The sequence below is a fragment of the Sciurus carolinensis genome, chromosome 1 (genome assembly GCF_902686445.1).
Source record: "Sciurus carolinensis chromosome 1, mSciCar1.2, whole genome shotgun sequence".
NCBI classification, from domain to species: domain Eukaryota; kingdom Metazoa; phylum Chordata; class Mammalia; order Rodentia; family Sciuridae; genus Sciurus; species Sciurus carolinensis.
In genome coordinates, this window is record NC_062213.1 from 190,930,788 (window position 1) to 190,951,644 (window position 20,857).

The 20,857-nt window shown below is 45.8% G+C and overlaps 1 protein-coding gene across 1 annotated transcript; it reads left to right on the top strand.

The window, feature by feature from the left end:
- Nucleotides 1-5,410: 5,410 nt before the first annotated feature.
- Nucleotides 5,411-11,045, top strand: Stmn1 (stathmin 1). The gene is made up of 5 exons (XM_047520721.1): nt 5,411-5,484; nt 7,124-7,196; nt 7,685-7,857; nt 9,865-10,056; nt 10,534-11,045. Exons 2-5 carry the CDS (start codon nt 7,184-7,186, stop codon nt 10,603-10,605), a joined length of 450 nt encoding a protein of 149 aa, XP_047376677.1. The 5' UTR covers nt 5,411-5,484; nt 7,124-7,183; the 3' UTR covers nt 10,606-11,045.
- Nucleotides 11,046-20,857: the final 9,812 nt, after the last annotated feature.

The window sequence follows — 20,857 nt, forward strand, 5'->3', positions numbered from 1 at the left end:
GAGGCTGAGGCTCGAGGATCCCAAGTTCAAAGCCAGCCTCAGCAACTTAGTGAGGCCCTAAGCAATTTAGCAAGACCCTGTCTCTAAATAAAGAATAAAAAGGCCTGGGGATGTGGCTAAGTGGTTAAGCGACCCTGGGTTCAATCCCCGGTACCAAAACAATTATGCCAGGCATTGTGTCAGGCATCAGGGGGACAGGAATGAGATACAGAGAGGGAAAAGACCCTGCCTTCAAAAAGCTTCTTGCCTCCTGGTGACACCTGCAGATCCTTCCAAAGCAAGACTGACTGAAGCAAGTTCCACAGTATAGGAGCCAGAGCTGTTCTGAAATCAGCTGCTGCTAGTGAAGTATTTATAGGAGTTATTAATACACACAGAATTGACAGCCACGTCTTTCCTGGGATTTCCGGTCCTCCCCCTGCTTTTCCCTAATGCCTGAAATTTCTGGAGACAAAGCCTTTCAAACCATTTTTGAATGAATTGAGATAATGAATTGAAACACCACATGCTGAGTGTTCAATTGGTACCACTGCTGTGGAAGGCAATTTGGCACGATCCAAATTACAAATGCATCTGCCCTTTGACCCTGAAATACCATACTAGGAATATATCTTGCAGATACACTCACCCACGTGGGAAATGCCATGTGTATAAGGCCATTCATTATAGCATTGTTTGAAACAGTAAGCAGCTGGGAATAAGCTAAGAGCGATGGACAGAACTCTGACGAACAAGATCATGGAATGTTCATATTGTAGACATGTAGATCAAGGACATGCTTGATGTAGGAACAGGAAAACGACCCCTGACATGTACTGTTAAGTGAAAACTGCTCAACATGGAAGAGTTACAGAAGGCCGCCATTAATTTTTTATGAAAGGGGTCCAGGACAAGAATACATATCTACACATTAAGAAACATGGGGGTACACCAGAAACTGGTAACAATCATTTTGGTGAGGGAGAGATAGGTAAAGAACTTAGCAGATAGGGACAGAGAAGGGAGGAGAATTTTTATACTTTACTTTTAAACCATATAAATGTGTTATCTATTCAAAATGTTGAATTAATGGAATTTTTAAAAATACACCATGGGGGGTTGGGGATGTAGCTTAGTGGTAGAGTGATTGTTTGGCATGCATGGGTTTGATCCTCAGCCCTGCAAAGAATTAATTAATTCATTGAGTGATTAAATCAAATACCCCATAAGGAGGCTGGGGGTGTAGCTCAGTGGTAGAACATATTCTTAGCCTGCTCCTGGCCCTAGGTTCAATCCCCAGCACCAAAATATAAAATAGGGTTGGGAATCTAGCTCAGAGGTAGAGTGCTTGCTTACCATGCATGAGACCCTGGGTCCAATCCTCAGCACTACTAAAAAAAAAAAAAAAAAAAAAAAATGGGTCCTTTTTGGGGTGGGGTACCAGAGATTGAATTCAAGGGTACTTGACCACTGAGTCACATCCCCAGCCCTGTTTTACATATTATTTGGAGACAAGGTCTCACTGAGTTGATTAGTGTCTTGCTTTGGCTGAGGCTGACTTTGAACTGGTGGTGATCCTTCTGCCTCAGCCTCCTGAGCTGCTGGGATTACAGGCATGCGCCACTGTGCCTGGTCATAAAAAATATTTTTCAAAATAAAATAACTCACTAGAAGAGTTACCTAGCAACTACCACTCCCACCAAAGGCAGGAGGTCATTCATTCAGTCATTCAATAATCTATGGCAGTCGAGAAAATTCTCTATCAACCTCTAACAACGATAATTAAGGGTGTAGCATGTGCAACATGCCAGGTGTCGTGCTCAGTGCTTTTGTGATCAGAGAAGTTCCCAGAGAGTGGGAACTCAACTCAGGACAAGGCACCAAGATCCTTGGCCAGTGAGACAGAAGAGAATTTCAGCAGACAGCAGTCAGAGACTCAGAAACGGAAAGCAGACACACCTTCAAGGGATAGGGCGGGCGGGTCATCTCCAGAGGAAGAGACAGCAGCCCGTTGGTCTGAGGTGTTAATATTTATAGAGGGACAATGGCTAGGGGCTGTGCTAGAGGAGGAGTCAGGGTGGAATTACACACTTTCACACCAGTTTTCCTAAGGCTGGCACATTGCCTTCATGTTTTTATAGGGCATGGGTCAAGAGCACAGGCCAGGGGGACTTCCAACTAAGGTCGTGGGCTGGGTTGCCCAAGGGGCTTGTTTTGCATTTCTGTCTTACTTTCAGATACCTTATCTCTAACCCCCACTATCCACCTCCAGGCCCCCATATTGGAGGGATCTATTGTGACAGGAGACGAGCAGAAGACAAGAGGGCTGTGAATGTCCAAGCTCCTATCCTGGGCCAGGCCCAGTACTGGGCACTCAGGACACCAAGGCAAAGGCAGGGCCTCTGCACCCTAGGATCCAATGGTCTAGTGAGGGGTGTGTGAATTGCAGATTCACAGGGTTAGGAAAGTGAAGCCAGGAAGTGAGCAGTAGAGCACAGAGCCTGAGGACTAGGACAAAGGCAGAGAGAGGCTGAGACAATGAGAAAACCTCTCCCACGACACCCTTGGCCAAGGACTAGCCCCGTGAGCAGCAGTGGAACTCAGCCCTATGTGGGAGACAACCCCTGCAGTCTCAGAACCAACAAAGAACAAAGGCTGACATCTCCCTGGGAACAGAGAAGATCTGACAACAGCCCTGCCGGTTTCATCAGTGTAGACATCCCTTCTGGACTTTGAAGCCTGAAGTGCCCTCCTTTAGTTGTCTACACAGATCAAATAATCTGGATGGCTGCCATATCTCGACTTCACTTTGTGCTGATCCATAGTCACAGCCAGCTTCGTAACAATCCGACCAAACCATCTGAGCAGAAGCAAAAATAGTTCTCATGGGCAAAGACAGACAGTTCCAGGACGGGAATGTTAACTCTTTGCTGCCTCTGCATGAGGGAGTGGATCTTGAAGTTAGTTTTAGGAAGCCTTCGAGAAGGGAGGTTCTGCCCCTCTCCAAAGTGAAGGCTCAGCGCTATTTGTTCTCACCTAAGAGTTGAAAGCCCTTCCTATTCAGTGGCTCGCAAATGAAAACCTACAAAAGCTGACAATAGATAGAGGTGGTCTGGCTCTCAGAAAAGCAACCCCAGCCTAAACAACAGGCAGCATCCCAACTCACAGGCACCCCCCCACACACACACTGTGGTACTGGGATTGAACTCCCTGGCACTCAACTACTGAGTGACATCCCTAGGCCTTTTTATTTTGAGAGAGAATACCCCTAAATTGTGCAGTTTGGCCTTGAATTTGCAATCCTCCTGCCTCGGCCTTTAGAGTAGATGAGATTACAGGCGTGCACCACCACGCCCTGCTCACAAAGACTTTTCTATTCACCGGATCATTCTAGGGGAATTCTTGACCCATCCCCCTCTGATCTCAAGCAGCAGTGAGGATCTCAGGAAATCCTCATCACGGAGCCTAGAAGGACAAGGTATCTAACAACAAACCCAAAAGCCAAGTGGCATTATTAACAAAAACAACAAACAAACAAACAAAAAATTAAAAATCTACATGAGTTCTAACATCTACAATCCTAGCTGTGGTTTCCATGGAAATAGACATCTGCTCCAGGGAGAAAGAAAAGGTGGGGTGAAGTGGTGTAAGTGCTTTAAAATAATCAGTGTTTTGAAAGATTAATTTTTTCCCTGTCATAACATTAATAGTCAGAAAAGTGAGATTTTTGCGTGGCAATTTCTTATATTTTAAAAATTGCATCAAATGGGCGGGACCTTCCTATGCAAACCTCCAGATCAAATACAAAGACTTCAAGATAAAAGGCTAGTTCAGGGGGTAACAGAACTCTTGGCCTTGGAATTCTTGCTCATTTGTGATGCCTGATTGTCACTTCTCAGCAAGGTCTTATCCTACTCCTTTTTTTCTTTTTTTAAATAATTTCTGAGATTCTGCTCAGAACAGAGACAGATGGAAGCACCTGGCTGTTCTGCAGCTAAGTTTCTGAGAGAAGCCTTTCAGGGCTCAGAATCGGAATCATTCCACTTAGATTGCCAGGGGGGAGGCCGACCCCACACAAGGGCGATTGTTGGAGAAAATGCTGCAACCAGCATATTCCAGGCAACAGCGAATTGCTAATTGTTTTCTTTGTTTGATATTTGCTGCCTGTATGATTCAGTTTTCATTGTCCCGAACACCTATTAATTGTGTTTTATCGCTGGCACGTCCCTAGTGACTAAATAGACATGGGAGCCTTTTTAAATTAGGATTGTCATTTCCAGAGAGTTGGTCAAATGTGTGTCTTGGTTTGGGAACATTAAGCCCATTAATAAAATGAAGGTGTCCTTTCTGTTTAGTCAGATTCTCTAAGCAGATACTTTGATGTAATGACAGTCACCAGAGTCTTGGTCAGGGGAGTGCAGGGGCGGGGTCAGGAGCCATGGGCATTTTATTTATTTTTCCTCATTTTGTGGGGAAGGGAAGGTCAGTCATTCTAAGATAGGGTCCAACCAATGTCCTCTGTGCCTCCGCTGTGGTTCTATCCAGGCTAGAGGAACAGTGACCTTGTGGCTCCTTTTGTTTTCATTCTTTAAAAAGAGCCCAGAACCGCTCAGGGGGAGCACGTGCTCCAAGAACAAAAGCAACACTTTGCTGCAGTCTGTGTATCTAGAACTGCTGCTGCTCTTCCTTCCCTATCATAGTGAGGGGTTGGCAGAGCAGGTGGAGAGTCTGCATTTGAGCCCGGTGGCTTTGTTAGACCGGAGATCAAATTCCAGAGCCTCACGCTTTTCTGCACGGGGTCCCTGGTCAACAGCTGAGGACAGTAGTGAGGACGCACACAGTGAGGGAAAGACCACGCCCGCCCGTGACCCGTCAGTACTGAGTGGGTTAGAGACTATAATGATGTCATAATACAGGTGGCACGCGGGCGTCCAGAAGTAGGACGCTAAAGGGCAGGGGGCTATGCAGGGAAGTGGAGTGACATTGTCCTATCACAAGGACTCAGGCATCTTAGGCGACGGTGCGGGGTGGGGCACCAGAAGGGGAACTGCCCTGTTCGGGTGCTGGCCTTGGGGCGAAGCGGGATAACTGGCTCCACAGAGCAAGAGTCCAGGCAGCCAAGGTCTAAGAGGTAGGGCGGGACCCCCTTACCTCCGCCCCGCCCCGCCCCGCCCTTTTCCCAGAGATGGAAAGTCGGTTCTGACCGGCGACGCCCTCTTCCGCGGTGAGCCTGCGGCCCTAGTCGCTGGCTCCCACCTGGGGAGACCCCCAAGCACCCCCACCTCCGCATTGTCCTCGGGCCCCACCAGCTTGGACTACACTTCCCGAGGTGCTCCGGGTCCAGGGTGGGCGGAACCCACTTGGGTAGTGGGGAGGGGCCGGCACGTGCCGCTGGGCTCAGCCAATGCGGAGCCCCGCGGGGAGGTCACGTGCCGCTGTTTGGCGCTTTTGTGCGCGCCCAGGTCTGTTGGTGCTCAGTGTGGCCAGGCGGCTCGGACCGAGCAGGTGGGTGTGGGGCTCTCTGTAGGCGCAGTGGTGGCGGCTTGGGGACAGTTTCGAGAAACGTGGCTGGCGGGAGGGGCCGAGCTGTGGCAGCAACCCCCTGTGGAGGGCGGCGGGTGGAGCCGCGGGCCCCCGAGGGGCTGGTGGGCGGGGGTCGCACCGCTTTGTGTGTGGCTCGGGCGGAGCCCCGGCTTTGTCCCCAGTCTCTGGGGGCGCGGCTGTCCTGGGGAGGGGCCAACTGGGAGAACTCGGATCGACAGTCTCGGGGTGCCGTCGAGGAGACAATAGGGGGCGTGGGTTCTCGTCCGCCTGCCACTTTCCCTCGCCTTCTGTACGCGTCTTTTCTGGAGTCCCTATTGTCTGAAGGGGCAGGGCGCGCCCCCGGGGAGCAGCAGCCCTACAACCAGGCTGCGGGCGGCCGGGACCGTGCCCCCTCCCCGCGGTCGCCCTCGCCCAAGATTGGGAGACGCGCCTACGGTGGCTCGCCGATCCCCGCGGAAGGGGGGCGCGGACGGTTCGGGAATAGGGCAGGTTGGGTTTTGAGGTGACGGGAAGCCATAGGCAGCGGACGGCGGGGCTATCCGGCGACCAGTTCCCTGGGCCCGCCCCACCCGCCGAGCTGCAGCGGCGTCTTGGCGGTGTTTTTGGCGGGAGTTGAGGGGGGGCGTCCGCGCGGGGCGAATTCGGGAGGGGCGGAGTTACCCGGATAGGACCGTTGGCCCCGCCTCTCCCTCCCCTTCCCACGCGCGCGGGCTCCGCAGTGTAGAGTGTTCGCGGAGATTCGAAAAGGCGCGGGGAGGAAGGAGGCGGGGCCAGGGGCCGGAGCTCAGGGCGTGTTCTGATTGGCTGGGGGCAGCCTGCCCTCTCTGCTGGCCCTGGTCAGGGCCACGCCCATCCCAGATCCCGTGCTGTCTAATGCCGTGGAGAAGCTAGACGTTTTCGCTGTCGCAGATTTAAATTTGTGTTGGGAACCTGTAATCCTAGGTTTTCAGTGCTAGCCCGGGATTACAAGAATCGTGATCTTTAAAAAAAAAATCGTCAAACGCATATAGGATTTTTTTTTGACATAAGGCAAGAAATATTAACGCCTAAAGGTTCATAAAATTTAATTTTGCTCACTGTTGGGCAAGGAGCTCAAACCTCTAGAACAATAGGAATTGAACATTATTGGTTGACATTAGCTTGGCCGTCTTGTTATCCACCATGGCAGACCAGACAAAGCAGGGGTGGGTGTTTCATTTGCACAATGAGTTGTAGGCAGTATTAAGATGGCTCCGATCTCACTGTTGATTTGCATCTGGAATATTTTTTCATGGTTTGGGCGAAAAAATTTAGTTTGGGGGAGAAAAAAAATCCTTCGACCTTGTGACTTAACGTCTTATTTTTTAAAAGCTAAGATTTTTTGAATAAGCAAGGTCAGTTAACTTAATCTTTTCCAGTTAGTGTTATTTAGCTCAGATTTCTCAGTATTTCAGTATTTTTCGGAAACATTGATAATTTTCTTTCTTAGTTAATGATGTACATAATGCCACAGTGATTTTTCTGACATTGATTTATGTGGATGTGATTTGAGGTCCCTTTGTATTGATGACATACAGAAATGCAAAGAAATTGATTGCATACTTTTGAAAATCATTTTCAGGGCTTTCCTTACCAGTGGATTGTGTAGAATACACTGCCAGTCTCTTGTCTTCTATTCACCATGGCTTCTTCTGGTAGGTAATCTATTCAGAAAAGCTGGAATCATGATGGGCTTATGATTGTAGAATAGGAGGTAGCTTAGGTCTTAAGATTTTAATCTGGCACTTGTGTTTTGGTTTTATCAAAGACCCATTTTATGAATAGGAGAATAATTAAAAAGAAAAAGTGATTATCACTTGAATGTACTGAGAGCTCATAATTGTTTCATAATTAGAGGATTTGGCTTGGTCCAAAGCAAAATTGTGGAGTTTGCACAAGTCTTCTTTTGTTCATTAAAATGATTGTCAAATACTAATTCCTCAAAATGGTGTTTATTAATCCAAAGATGTTTAGCTTTGTTTTTATGGGATATAGTATTTAAATAATTACTTGCCTACAAACACATCTTCGCCAGCCCTAATTCTATTCATTAAATTGGCTTGGTTTTTAGAAATTATGGAACCTTATATTAGAATAGGAGAATCCCATTTTTCTGAATTATCATAAATATGATCAACTCCAGATATTCAGGTGAAAGAACTGGAGAAGCGAGCCTCAGGCCAGGCTTTTGAGCTGATTCTCAGCCCTCGGTCAAAAGAATCCGTCCCAGATTTCCCCCTTTCCCCTCCAAAGAAGAAGGATCTTTCCCTGGAGGAAATTCAGAAGAAATTAGAAGCTGCAGAAGAAAGACGCAAGGTAAACATCACAGCTCACAGAAAACAGGATATTTATTAACGTGAAGGGGCAAATCAGTTTTGTTTCCACAACACGAAGAAAATAATAGTAGCTACACTGTGATTTTAACTGTGAAAACTATATATGCCAATAGTGGAGGAAAATATCAGCCATCATTTATTGAACTCTTATTGTATGTCAGCTCCTTTACTTATGTTTTTATCCTTTTTTTGTTTTTTTTAATTTTTTGTAGTCGTAGACGGACAGCATGCCTTTATTGTATTTGCTTATTTTTATGTGGTGCTAAAGATTGAACCCAGTGCCCTACAAGTGCTAGGCAAGCACTCTGCCACTGAGCTACAACCCCAGCCCCTGTTTTTATCCTTCAACATAATGATACAGGGTAGGTATTGTCTCAGATAATGGAGATTAGAAAATAGCCTCAGGAACGTTAAGTCTTTTTCCTGAAGTCCTATACCTAATAAGTGTTGGGGCCAGAATTCTAGCTCAGCTCTGTCTTAAACCAAAGCTTATACTACTTGTGCTTCCTCTTTAAAAAATAGAACATTTGTTGGCAGGTAATTCTTTGTCTCTAGTTTTATTTTTTGATAGCTGTACAATAAAAACATTTAAAATTGTTAATGATGTAGGTGTTACTCAACTGGTATTGTGGTAAGCCTTTCTCTTATGTAAGCATATAAAGTAGCCATCTATAAAGAGCTAATCAGAAAAATCAAATACTAACATAACCGTAGAAAAATTGGGAAACACAATTTTATAATTGGAAATTAAAAGTATTCATTATCTCCCCAGAAATAATCTCTGTTAATATTTTGGTGTATTCCTTCCATTGGCATTATTCTAATTTAGTCTCATTTAATCTCTCCTTTCCCAATAACTGATTGGGGTAAGTGGATTTAATTTTAAATTGGGGGAATCTAAGGTACAAAAAGGTGAAGCATGACTGGGAATGTGGTATAGTATTTGCCTAGCATGCTCAAGACCTTCAATCCCTGGCACTGCCAAGAAAAAAAGGTGAAGCAGTAATTCACCCTAGACGAGCACAGATAGTGTGATTTGAATCAAGCATGCATATGCATATACATAGGACCCTTTTTAAATAGGTGGAGCATTCTGTACTGACCCACTGTTAGTGCTGGGAATCATTTCCCCTGGAAGAGTGACAGTGTTTATGTTGGTGCGTCATCTTCTGTCTGCTATTCTATGTAGTTGAAGTCCATGGAATAGAGGAAGCAGTGTGACTGAAGGTTGGGCCAAGGGGAAGATCTTTAAGAATCACCACTGACCCTGTGGTCATCAGCTTGTGCTTTACACGATAACCACCAAAATGTAATGAAACTCCTATCATCATGACTAGGGTATTGCAGAAGTGATTGACAAAATCAGGGCAGATCTCTGTAGCAATGCCCTGTAAGTCAGTGTTTCCAAACCTATCTGAATCATCATGGCTAAAATTTTTAAATGAGCTAGTTTTCTTTAGATAGCCTTTGAAGTTTAACCAAAATTCTTTAAAGTGCCATTCCTAATTGTATATTAGTCAAGTCATTTGGATAACATTAAGCAGTAAATCTTATCAGGATTTTCTTATAATGGCAACAGGGCGTGGTGATACATGCCTGTAATCCTGGCAACTCGGCAGCCTGAGGCAGGAGGATAGCTAGTTCAAAACCAGCCTCCGAAACTTAGCAAGACCCGGTCTCAAAAAGGTCGGGGGATGCTGGGGATGTAACTCAGTGGTAAAACACCGGAGTTCAGTCTCCAGTACCAGAAAAGAAAAAAAATAAAATAATTGGGCAAGAAGTCTTTAAACAAATACGGGCAGTTTTCCAAAGTAAATACAAATACTGGAAGAAGAAGATGAATGTATAACTATAATGCACCAATTAAAAATTTTGAAAAATTTTCAAAGTATTTTTATGATAAGGATAATCAGGTCCTAACTTCAATATTATTTTAACTAATGTCTAAGACATGTCAGAGATTCTAGCCTGTTAAACTTTTTTCCAGTCCCATGAAGCTGAGGTCTTGAAGCAGCTTGCTGAGAAACGAGAGCATGAGAAAGAGGTGCTTCAGAAAGCAATAGAAGAAAACAACAACTTCAGTAAAATGGCGGAAGAGAAACTGACCCACAAAATGGAAGCTAACAAAGAGAACCGAGAGGCACAAATGGCTGCCAAACTGGAGCGTTTGCGAGAGAAGGTTGGTTTCTTTGTTGAGGGGTTAAGAGCTTGCAGTTTGAAGCACCAAAGAATTAGCATGAATTAATTACCTTGACTAAAAAATGTTAGGAGTCTTCTGTGTCATGAGTTTTGGAGTGTAACATATTAAATGAGAGAGATCTTATTTTAAGATGGGATATTGAGGGCCGGGTTGTAGCTTGGTGATAGTGGTTTGTGAGGCTCTAGGTTCTATCCCCAGCAATATAAAGAAAAGAAGAAAGAGATGAGATGAAGAAAGAGATGGGTGAATTTTCAGCATAATTGAACATTCCTTGGAAGAGCAGTAGGAGGCTTAGCTGTTAGGCTTCACAAGTGCCCCAGGAGGTTTAAGATGTCGTAGAACTCCTATTTTGTGAGTCCCACAGGCTGTAATGTATGTACTGAGCCTGAGGGGTGGGGTATAGTTTAACTGGACTTTTTATTCAACTGATGATGGTTATATATAATTTCTTCACAGGATAAGCACATTGAAGAAGTGCGGAAGAACAAAGAATCCAAAGACCCTGCTGATGAGACTGAAGCTGACTAATTTGTTCTGAGAACTGACTTTCTCCCCTTCCCCTTCCTAAATATCCAAAGACTGTACTGGCCAGTGTCATTTTATTTTTTCCCTCCTGACAAATATTCTAGAAGCTGATGTAGGACTGTATAGGTAGATCCAGACTGTAAGATGTTGTTTTAGGGGATAAAGGGGAGAAACTGAAAGTGTTTTAATCTTTTTCTAAAGTGTTGGTCTTTTTAATGTAGCTATTTTTATTGTTGCATCTTTTCTACTTCAGTGCACTTGGTGTACTGGGTTAATGGCTAGTACTGTATTGGCTCTGTGAAAACATGTTTGTGAAGAGTATGTAGTGGCTTCTTTCAAATTGTTAGATGCTGAATATCTGTTCACTTTTCAATCCCAATTCTGTCCCAATCTTACCAGATGCTACTGTACTTGAATGGTTAATAAAACTGCACAGTGCTGTTGGTGGTGGTGGCTTCTTTCTGTTCAGGTAATTAATTATCAAGCATTAGAAAGGACCCTCCTAGTTTATATTTGTTCCAGGTGGGGCTTTGGGCTAGTGGAAGCACCCAGCATTCACATCACTGCAAGCTCTCTGCCCTGGGTTTCTTGCTTCAGAGGCAGTTTGCATTGTCTTCTTCCACAATCATCACTTTGTCTTGCTGCCTCAGCCCAGATCAGCTGTTACTATATTCTTTCAGATGTTTTTTTGCAAACAAACAGTTTTTTGTTTCTCTGACCCTGTTAAAAAGTCAAATTATAAGGCACAAGTGGTGTTTCTAGAGAATAGTTTGGAGGGAATCCTAAAATCTTAAGATATTTGATGGTTGGCTTGTTCAATATTAGTTACGGGTGCAACCTAATACTGTCATTCCATAGAATGATGACTCAGCAGTCAGGATACTAATAACACTTTCTGTGCTGCTGGAGCAACTCTTGTGAAATGATTAAGGGAACTTTAATTATATTCTGGAGTAGTATTTGACACGTGGTTGAGGTTGGCAGATAATTCATCTTCTATCCAGAGGCCATAATACCATTGTCAGCACACTGCCTCTGAATTCAGGGAAAGCCTCTGGCTGCTCTCCTAGGCTGTTTGGGAAATAGCCTTAATTGCGAGTGAGTATTTGCTTCTTAGACATCTGTATGAAAGTTCTTGTAAGCCACATACCCACAGTGAAATAATGTTTCCAGGAGGACTACTGAGATGTACTAACCTGTGCTCCTAAAGCTCTGGCTTGATCTGGATTTGGGTTTCACCACCAAACCGATTTATAAGAATAGTAACACCCTACCTCATGTGTTAGATTTGAATGAATGTGGTATGTGTATACAGAAGGAGCACCCTTTGTGTTGAGTATATTTTTAGCATTATATAAATAGCAATTATTTTCATCTAGAGGCTAATAAATGATCTCAGTTTATAGTCTTGAGTTGGAAATGATTATATAGTTTTTGTGTGCCTTGGCTTAGACTAAAGTGATTGTAGGAGTTTGAAAGAAAGCTTAATATAAAGAGTTTGGCCATCTAAAGCAAACAAGATCTAGTGTATTTTTCATATGTAACAATAGGTTTTGAGCAGTATATAAAAGACAAGGTGAAGGTGAGGCTTGTTTGTAGCGCCTTGGTATGTTCATCTTTGGATCCTGTCTCTGGCACATAGGATTCTTTTGGGTGGGGGTACCAGGAATTGAACTCAGGGGTGGACATTCAACCACTGAGCCACATCCCAACCCTGTTTTGTTTTTTTTAGAGACAGGGTCTCACTGAGTTAGCACCTCACTATTGCTGAGGCTGACTTTGAACTCACAATCCTCCCGAACCTGGGTTTACAGACGTGCTCCACCACACCCAGCTTGGCACACACAGGTGGATGGTGCGTACAGAGTCTGCAGAAGGCACTAGTTCTGAACAGATGGGAATAGAGTTGAAAGACAGCCTGAAGGTAGGAATTTGGAGTAATGATACCAGGTGTCGTTCAGATGGAGTTGGATGCACAGGGAAGAGAACGGACAGGAGAAAGCAAGAAGGGGTCAAAATGGGCCTGAAGGAAGGTCCTTCAGCTAGTTGTAGCCAAGCCCATGGTGCCCTGGCTTACTATCAGAAGGCAGCTCTAAGCCTCAGTCTCATGACAGTGATGTCACAGGGAACAGAAGGGATGCAACCTACCTATGCAATGAAAAGCCCTGGTCTTTTTATTTCACCCCTCACTTCTTAACTACTTAGTCTTGAGAATGGTTTCCTGGTTTCCTTGTGAATCACATAAACAAGTTGGGTTAGGTTCCTCATGTACTACTGGGAGATTCTTTGCTTTTGAGTTGGCTACCCACGAACTTCTGGAGTCCGAACTTCTGGAGTCCGTTGTTGTTTTTGCTTGTTTAGGTACTGGGGCTCTAACCTGGAGCCTTGCACATGCTGTGTGAGTGCTCTGCTCTCTCTCTGAGCTACATAGACTCCCAGCTCCTTGGGGAATGTCGGTGTCTTCTCTCAGGCCTGGGTGCTCTTGCTCCCACCCTCAGGAGTCTGCCTCTACTTGAGCAGGCCAGGCTTTGGCAGCACTTCTCATAGATCAGCCTCATAAGGCCAGTATAGATCACAGCCTGCAGCCTGTCACCGTGGAGCAGACTCCATTCCTTTCATCTTGAGTGGAAAATGATGCTTGTCCCTTCCTGATATTTTTGTACTAGGACTATTTTATTTTCCTCAATCTGGGAATTGAACCCAGAAGTGCTCTACTGAGCTCTGTCCCTGGCCCTTTTATTTTTTGAGACAGGGTCTCAGATTGCTGAGACTGGCCTTGAACTTGGCGAGCCTTCTGCCTTAGCCTCCTGAGTTGCTGAGATTGCAGGTACATTCCTGTAATAAGGCAGTTCTGAGCAGATGGGAATATAGGATAAAGAGGTCCCAAAGGAATTTGGAATACATGGACTTTGTGATTGCATGGGCTTCAAGGAAGAGAGGTTTGAGGGATGTGAAAAAGACCCTTGAAATAAGCACTCGACAAGAATCCAGAATGCTCCACCTGGGGCCATGTGCTAGGTTTGGAAAGATGAGGTGGGTTAGCACACCTGTGCTTATAGGTGAAGGGGAGGAAAGTTGTAAAACACCTGAGAGTAATGATGTGGACCATATTTAGGGCTTAACCATGTGTGCTCTAGTGCTCAGTAAAGCAGTCTGGGAAGCTCTGAAGAAAGGTTTGAGCTCGACCCTTGGAAATTCAGACCCCAAGAAAGCACTTAAGTCTTTGTAAGCACACCAATGCAGCATGCCTAGAGAACCAGCGTAGGTAATGGCTCCCAGCAGGCTCTCTTCATGCCTTTGTCCTAAGCCATGGAAGCCCTTTGAAGACTAGAACACAGGGACAGTAGGTCAGTGAACATTTTAAGGAAGAGAACACTTTAAGGTAGGCAGATGAATGGATAGGAGAGCAGATGCTCCTCCACAGTGGGAAGCTGATGGAGCAGCGCGGGTGAGGCCGGGAGGGTCTGGGCTGGAGGGCACCTTGGGTTCTGCAGAGAGATGTTTTTGCAGTGTTGGAGATTGAACCCAGGGCTTGGCTTATGCTAGGCAAGTGCTCTGCCACTGAGCTACATCCCCAGTCCTCTGGAGGGACAGATGTGACTGGCAGTGTATTGAGGAGTTGGGACATGGACCACTGAACATGGGAAACCAGAGGAGAAACAAACCACACCACAGCTGACTGGGAAAATGTGGTGCCAGCATCAGAGCTACTGCTTACTGAGCAGGTTTTACATAAATGGCCTTTGCTGTACAGCAAAGTAAACAGGTTAAGGATGGTTTCTGTAACTTACCCAACGTCCTAAGTTAGTAAGGGATTCTGACCCAGGCAGTCTTACTGCTGGAGGTGGAGATCAGGCAGGTTGGCTTTCTCTTACCGTAATTCCTATCTATCCCAGAACTGCACCCCAGACTCAGCCATCAATAAAGCCCCAAATTCAGCCAGTACCACCTCCTTAAGGCAGTTCATGGTCATCTCATTCTGGCACACCGTGAAGAGAGGTCCTGGCTCCACCCCCAGCACTTTCGTTTTTTATATATTTTTACTTTTGGTACTTGGACTTGAACCCAGGGACTCTTTACCACTGAGCTACATTCCTAGTCCTTTTTGCTTTTTATTTTGAGACAGTCTCACTAAGTTGCTGAGGCTGTCCTCAAATGTGTCCTCCTGCCTCAGCCTCTAGAGTCTAGGGTTACAGGTATGTGCTCTCCCACACCCAGTTCTATTTTCCAGAGGAGAGTAGTTCTGATTTTCAGTGATGTTTGTCCTTTTCAGGTAAATCTGTCCTTGCAGATGAGGGTTTGGCTACCTACTTTAAATTTAGTTTTTGAATCACTGTTAGATGTGACTCATTTAGAAATAATTAGGTGATGAAGGACAGACTTATAGAGGTGCTTCCTCCTCTGGGTAGAGGCTGGAGTAGGTACCCTGGAAGTTCACTTCCAAAACCAAGACCGTGATTCTCTACCTGGGTATTTCATTATTTTGAGATGGGGTCTCACTGCATTGCCCAGTTAAGCCCTGAATTCATGATCCTCCAACCTCAGCTTCTAGATTGACTTGGATTACAGACACATACCACTGCACCCAACTTCTCTACCTGATCAGATTGCAAACCCTTGTGATCAGGGGCCATTTCACATGCTGAGGATTCACTAAGCTGAACCACCCAGGTTCCAGGAACATCACTGGTGAGCAAAGTCTCTTGACACCTGCCTCTGCCCAGGTCAAATAGAAGATCACAAGTGTCCCTGTGGTTTTCCCTGTCCCTGCCAGTAGAAGTTGATATTCTGCACTTGCAGGGCACAAACTGACTTTGTACGTGAAAGCACCGATTTAAAAACTTATTTGTAAGGTTTGATGGGCTCCAAAATGCAGCAACCTGAGAGGAGGGGCTCTGGTCCATAACTGAGAAGGCCTAGCTGCCTTCCAGCATGGATGAGAGTTAAGGTACCTTCACTGATGTTGGGCACCAAATCCTACCGAAACAAGTGAGCTGCTGAAGTTGGATCCAAGAGAAGAAACGGGCAGGAGTAAGCCAACTGTCCTATGACTGCCATCTCAGCAGATGACAAATGAGAGGAGGACTGAGCCTCTGTAGGTGTAGGGACTTCTGGACCTGGGCTTCCAATCCCTATGGTCCCTGTGTTCCCTTACTGGCAAAAAGCCCCAGTATTCACTAGGATAGGGGTGTTGGTGAGTACTCTCCATGCTAAGCCTAGCTTCTCTTTCCTGCTGTACAGCTCTCTGTAATTAATGGCAGAAGCTATAAACAACCCTCAGAGGTTATCATGCCCATTTCACAGATGAGAAGAGGTACTGGACAGATTAGGTGTTTGCCCAAAGTGACATAACTAGCAAGTGGTAAGGTCAAATCAGACACAGATATTTAACCTCCATGCTATACTGCAGCTGCTCATGTATCACAAGTTGTTCACTAATTATTACACAACAGTTTCAGGTGTGTGTCGCCAGCTAGAAGCAAGGGTCCTCAAAAGCAGGGACTGCCTGACACATTCACCATTAAATGTCCAGCTCTGAACCTGACCTATGGGTGAAAGTTATTAAATATGTTTTCAATTAAATAATTGGGTGGTGACTCCCTGGTTCACCACAGGCCACCTGTTTTGTCCTTGTCTTGTGTGGACCTCATGGGAGTCAACAGAAACAAAGGATGTCTGTGCCTTGCTTTGGAGGCTGGCCTAGGAGATACCCAATCCTTAATGGAACCCTAGTTCCAAAGGCACAAGCTGGTGGCCTGCAGCCAATTTTTGTCCAAAGGCATGTTGTATTTCACCTATGCTTTTTTCATTTGTTGAATCAGTTGACAATTTCACGTGAAAATATAATTTTAGGCTTCTCTTGAAAAACCATTACATCTGGCAACCCAGGTGCAATCAACAGGATCTGGGAGGCTGCTGCCCCCTGGAGGCAGGATTTATGCTCTGCAGTTCTTTCTTTCTGGTCCACCCACTCTTCCACCTGCCCCTCCCCACCCGACCTAGAGGGAGGCCTAGGGTTTGCAGTTCATCAGCCCACCAGATTTTTTTTTTTTTTTTTTTTTTTAAGTAACATTCCAACCAAAACCCGCATGGTGGCAGGAGCCTGTAATACCAGCAGTTGAGGCAGGAGGATCAGAAATCTGAGGCCAGCCTGGGCAATTTAGCAAGATCCTATATCAAAAAGTAAAAAGGGAAGGGGGTGTAACTGAGCAGTGGAGCGCCCCAGGGCTCAATCCCCACTCTGGGGGAGGGAGAGGGATCCAATTGGTACAAAAGGATGTACAAGAAAAAGTGACTCTTCCCTCTGAGGTTCCCCAGTTGCCCTCCCTGTATCTCCTTCCACAGACACATTGTCACTCTACAAGTGTAGCCACCACTGATTGGCACTTATTGACCAGACCCCAGCTGGGCATCAGAGTAACATGGTACATTTTCAAATACGGAGAGACTCAGGATCCTCATCAGGTCCTTGGAGGCAGAAGTTATAAAACTGGAGCCCAGGTGTCTAGATTTTAAAGGCTCACAGTATTTTCTCTTATTCATCTAGCTGGAGGCACCTCTACTCAAGATGTGATGTCCTAAATTCAGGTGCCATTCTACAGCGCCCCGTAGTCTGGCCGAGTGGATCTGGAGCTCAAGGATTAAGGCCAGGACTCCTGGTGTGCAGATGTGACCCTGAACAGAAACACCCAGCCAGGGAATGCAGGGCCTGAAATTCAGCCATGCTTGAGAGCAAAGGCACGTGCCACATCCTCACACCTACCTCCCATGCCCCAGGAACAGGCACCACTTTCTAATTTACTTGGTCAACCATCCAAACAAACATAGGGAGGTCTGTGCCATGATGGGGTACAGACAAGGACTTCTTGGCAAGCGCTGACCCGAGATGCCTTCCAGTAGGAAGTGATGCTTGGCCAAGTTTGTGTGGAATTAGAAACAAAAGAAAGCACATCCCTACTCCATACTTCCCCCTCTCAGTTCAACCTACCCCATTCCCTGTCTCAGGGTGTCCTGTGGTTATTAGGTACGACCCTTCTGGACACACCAGGGACTTGTTAAAAATGTTTAAATTTTTTGGTACTGGGATTGAACCCAGGGGTGCTTTACCACTGAGCTGCATCCCCAGTTCTTGACATTTTATTTTGAGACATATTTCTACCCTAACTTGCCTAGGCTGGCCTGAAACTTGCAGTCCTCTCTTAGCCTTCCCAGTAGCTGGAATTATAGGCATGCACCACCACAACTGGCCCCAGGACACTAAAAACAATGTACATCAGTGCATAAATGAATACATAACAGTGAATCCCACCATTATGTACAACTATAATGTACCAATAAAACATGGAGAAAATTAAATACAAGGAGACATCACACCAATCAAAAAAAAAAAAAAAAAGAAAAAGAAAAGAAGGCCCTGGGGATTGTGGTGGGAGGGGAAGGGTCAGCTATAAGTTAGGCCAATGTGTCTAGCTGGGCTTTTGGAGCTGGCTGACAAGGTATCCGGAAATACCCATGGTGGGAAATGGGCTGGAAAGTCTCCTGAGAGGCCCTGCAGGGCTGGAGCCCTCCTCTCCCTGCCCAGTCAGTGCTGTCCAAGTGTAGTCCAGGGTCGCTGCCAGTCATAATCTGTTATGGGTCCACAATGAGACACTGAAAATGCGCATTTAAACTTCTATAGTAATTTCACAAGGTCTGTTGAATACTACTGAAGTGGAGACTGGTATTTGACATCCCTTTTTAAAAATTTTATATATTTTTAAAATTATGGTAAAGTCTACATAACAAATGTAACAAATTTTAAACCATTTTAAGTGTACGATTCGGTGGCATTAGCTACATTTACAATATAATCACTATTTAGTATTTTTAAAAGTTTTGGGGAGGTAGCCCGAGGAAAGAGAAGAATGGAGGAACTTTGGATTATGTAAAGGGAAATGGGAAGGGGGTGGAGGAAGGAAAGATAGTGGACAGAGGCAGACATCATTACCCTATGTACATGTGTGATTACACGAATGGTGTGAGTCTATAATTGTGTACAAGCATAGAAATGAAAAGTTGTATCTCACAATGAATCAAAATGCAGTCTGTAAAAAGAAAAAAAAAGTTTTATAAAAATGTTATCTTCAAGTTTAAAAAACATGGTTTTAATTCAATTTGAAAAGTACTTGCCTAAAGGTTGACCTGGGATTTCCCAAAACTTCAGATTCAGGGGAAACAGCCCTAATTGAAGGAGTGATTGCATTGCTTGACTTCATTTCCTCTGAGTGGAGGATTGCTCCACTGCGGAGTGGAGGTTGTCCCAGAGAAAGGAGTGGGCTGAGGGCCAGAGGAGTGTACAGGCGAGCACCACCCTTGAAGGAGACCGGTGAGGCACTGCTCAGTGTGAGGCTGGGCCAAGACTTAGGGGCTCCCCTGTGAGGCCGCCCTGGGCACCTGGACCCAGAGGTTTTTTGTTTTTTGATTTTTTTTTTTTTTTTTAGTTGTAGATGGACATGGTATCTTTATTTTTTTCTGTGGTGCTGAGAATCAAACCCTGTGCCTCACACGTGCTAGGCAAGTGCTCTACCCCTGAGCCACGACCCCAGCCTGGGCCCAGAGGTTTGATGAGAGGCTGGGTGGGGGGTGTCAAGAGGCGGGCAGGCTTTCCTTCTGACTCAGCTGGGAGGCGGCCTGTTTGTTTTAAATCCCAAGAATGTCTGTACCAGCCCGTAGGACTTGGTAGATCCTACCCTTCTATTTAGAGGAGGAACCTGAGGCCAGAGAAAAGATTCGGCCAAGGTCAGGGTCAGTTAATGGACGGTCTCAATTCCCAGGCAGCAGCGGGGCAGCAGTTCTTAGAATCACACAGAATGGGGTTCAGCTCCGGCTCTAGTAGCTCTGCGGGCCAAGGGCATCCACACCCGCACCTGCAGCCTGGGGATCATCCCTATAGGCTGGGTGAGACAGAGCCTGGAGCCACCCAGGGCCCAGACCTGCCCAGTGATCCTCCTATGGGTCCCATAGGTGGTCTCAGCCTGCCATTTCCCCTCCCTGTGGGTGAGGGGACCAAAGCAGACTGAGGGGAGCAGGGGAGGAAGTGCCTTTTGGGGAGGAAGTGCTAAAGTTTGGGTGCTCTCAAATTCTCTCTTTGCTGAGAGGGCCACACTCACAGCACACCTGACCCGGCTGCCCCTGGATGACGAGGCTGCGACTGTGGTGCCACCTCTCTGTGTCTTTGCTCACACCTGTTTCTCTTTTTCTTTCTCTTTTATAGCAAAGGGCTTTCAAGTTCTACCATTTTAATTTTTTTTTTCAGTTGTAGGTGGACACAATACCTTTGTTTTATTCATTTTATGTGGTGCTGAGGATCGAACCCAGTGCCTCACGCATGCCAGGCAAGCACTGTACCACTGAGCCATAGCCCAGCCCCGAGCTCTACCATCTGCCACACGTCGTATACACATTTTAGATATTCCATTGTGTAGAATCCTTAAATGAATCCTATTCTTATAAAATGGGTTTTATAGATGAGGAATCAGGCTCAGAGAGGTCACATACTCACAGCGAGTTTGTGTCAGAGCTGGTGGGCTGCCCTCTCCATGCCATTTCCCAGAGGTCCAGATCCCTTTCTGGCCCAAATTCAGTGGGCCAAACATGGCAGGTGCCTGTGTTCACCTCCGCCTTCCTGATTTTCTAAATGATTTATGACTCGGCCTTCAGAGATGCTCCTGCTGGCAGGATGGCCTGCTCAGTCAGGGTTTGGATGATGCCTAGGAGAGGACCAGTTCCTACTGGTCTGGTTTCTAACACGTCTTGCCCCCCGTTGCCTTTCTCTTTAAATAAGCTGAAAGGTATCTTAAGAGACTACCCAGAACAGGCCCCTCCATTCAACCATTCATTGAACAAAAACAGGAGCTGTATTAGGCCCTGGTGAGGCAGCTGTGGACAAGACCCCTGCCCTCCTTCGTGAGTTTACATTGAGGAGAGAGATGATACAAAAGATTGTGGTGACCAGGCACAGTGGTACACACCTGTCACCCCAGCAACTCCAGAGGCTGAGGTAGAAGGACTGTCAAGTTTGGTTCTTTTTCTTTTGAAGTGAGGATTGAACCCAGGGTGCTTAACCACTGAGTCACATCCCCAGCCATTTTTTGTATTTTATTTAGAGACAGGGTCTCACTGAGTTAAATGCACTGAGTTAAGTGCCTTGCTAAGTTGCTGAGGCTGGTTTTGAACTCAAGATCCTCCTGCCTCGGCCTCCCAAGCAGCTGGGATT

Coding starts and splice junctions, on each gene's coding strand:
- Stmn1 (XM_047520721.1), top strand. Junction 7,858..9,864: donor CTGCAGAAGAAAGACGCAAG/GTAAACATCACA, acceptor ACTTTTTTCCAG/TCCCATGAAGCTGAGGTCTT. Junction 10,057..10,533: donor TGGAGCGTTTGCGAGAGAAG/GTTGGTTTCTTT, acceptor ATTTCTTCACAG/GATAAGCACATTGAAGAAGT.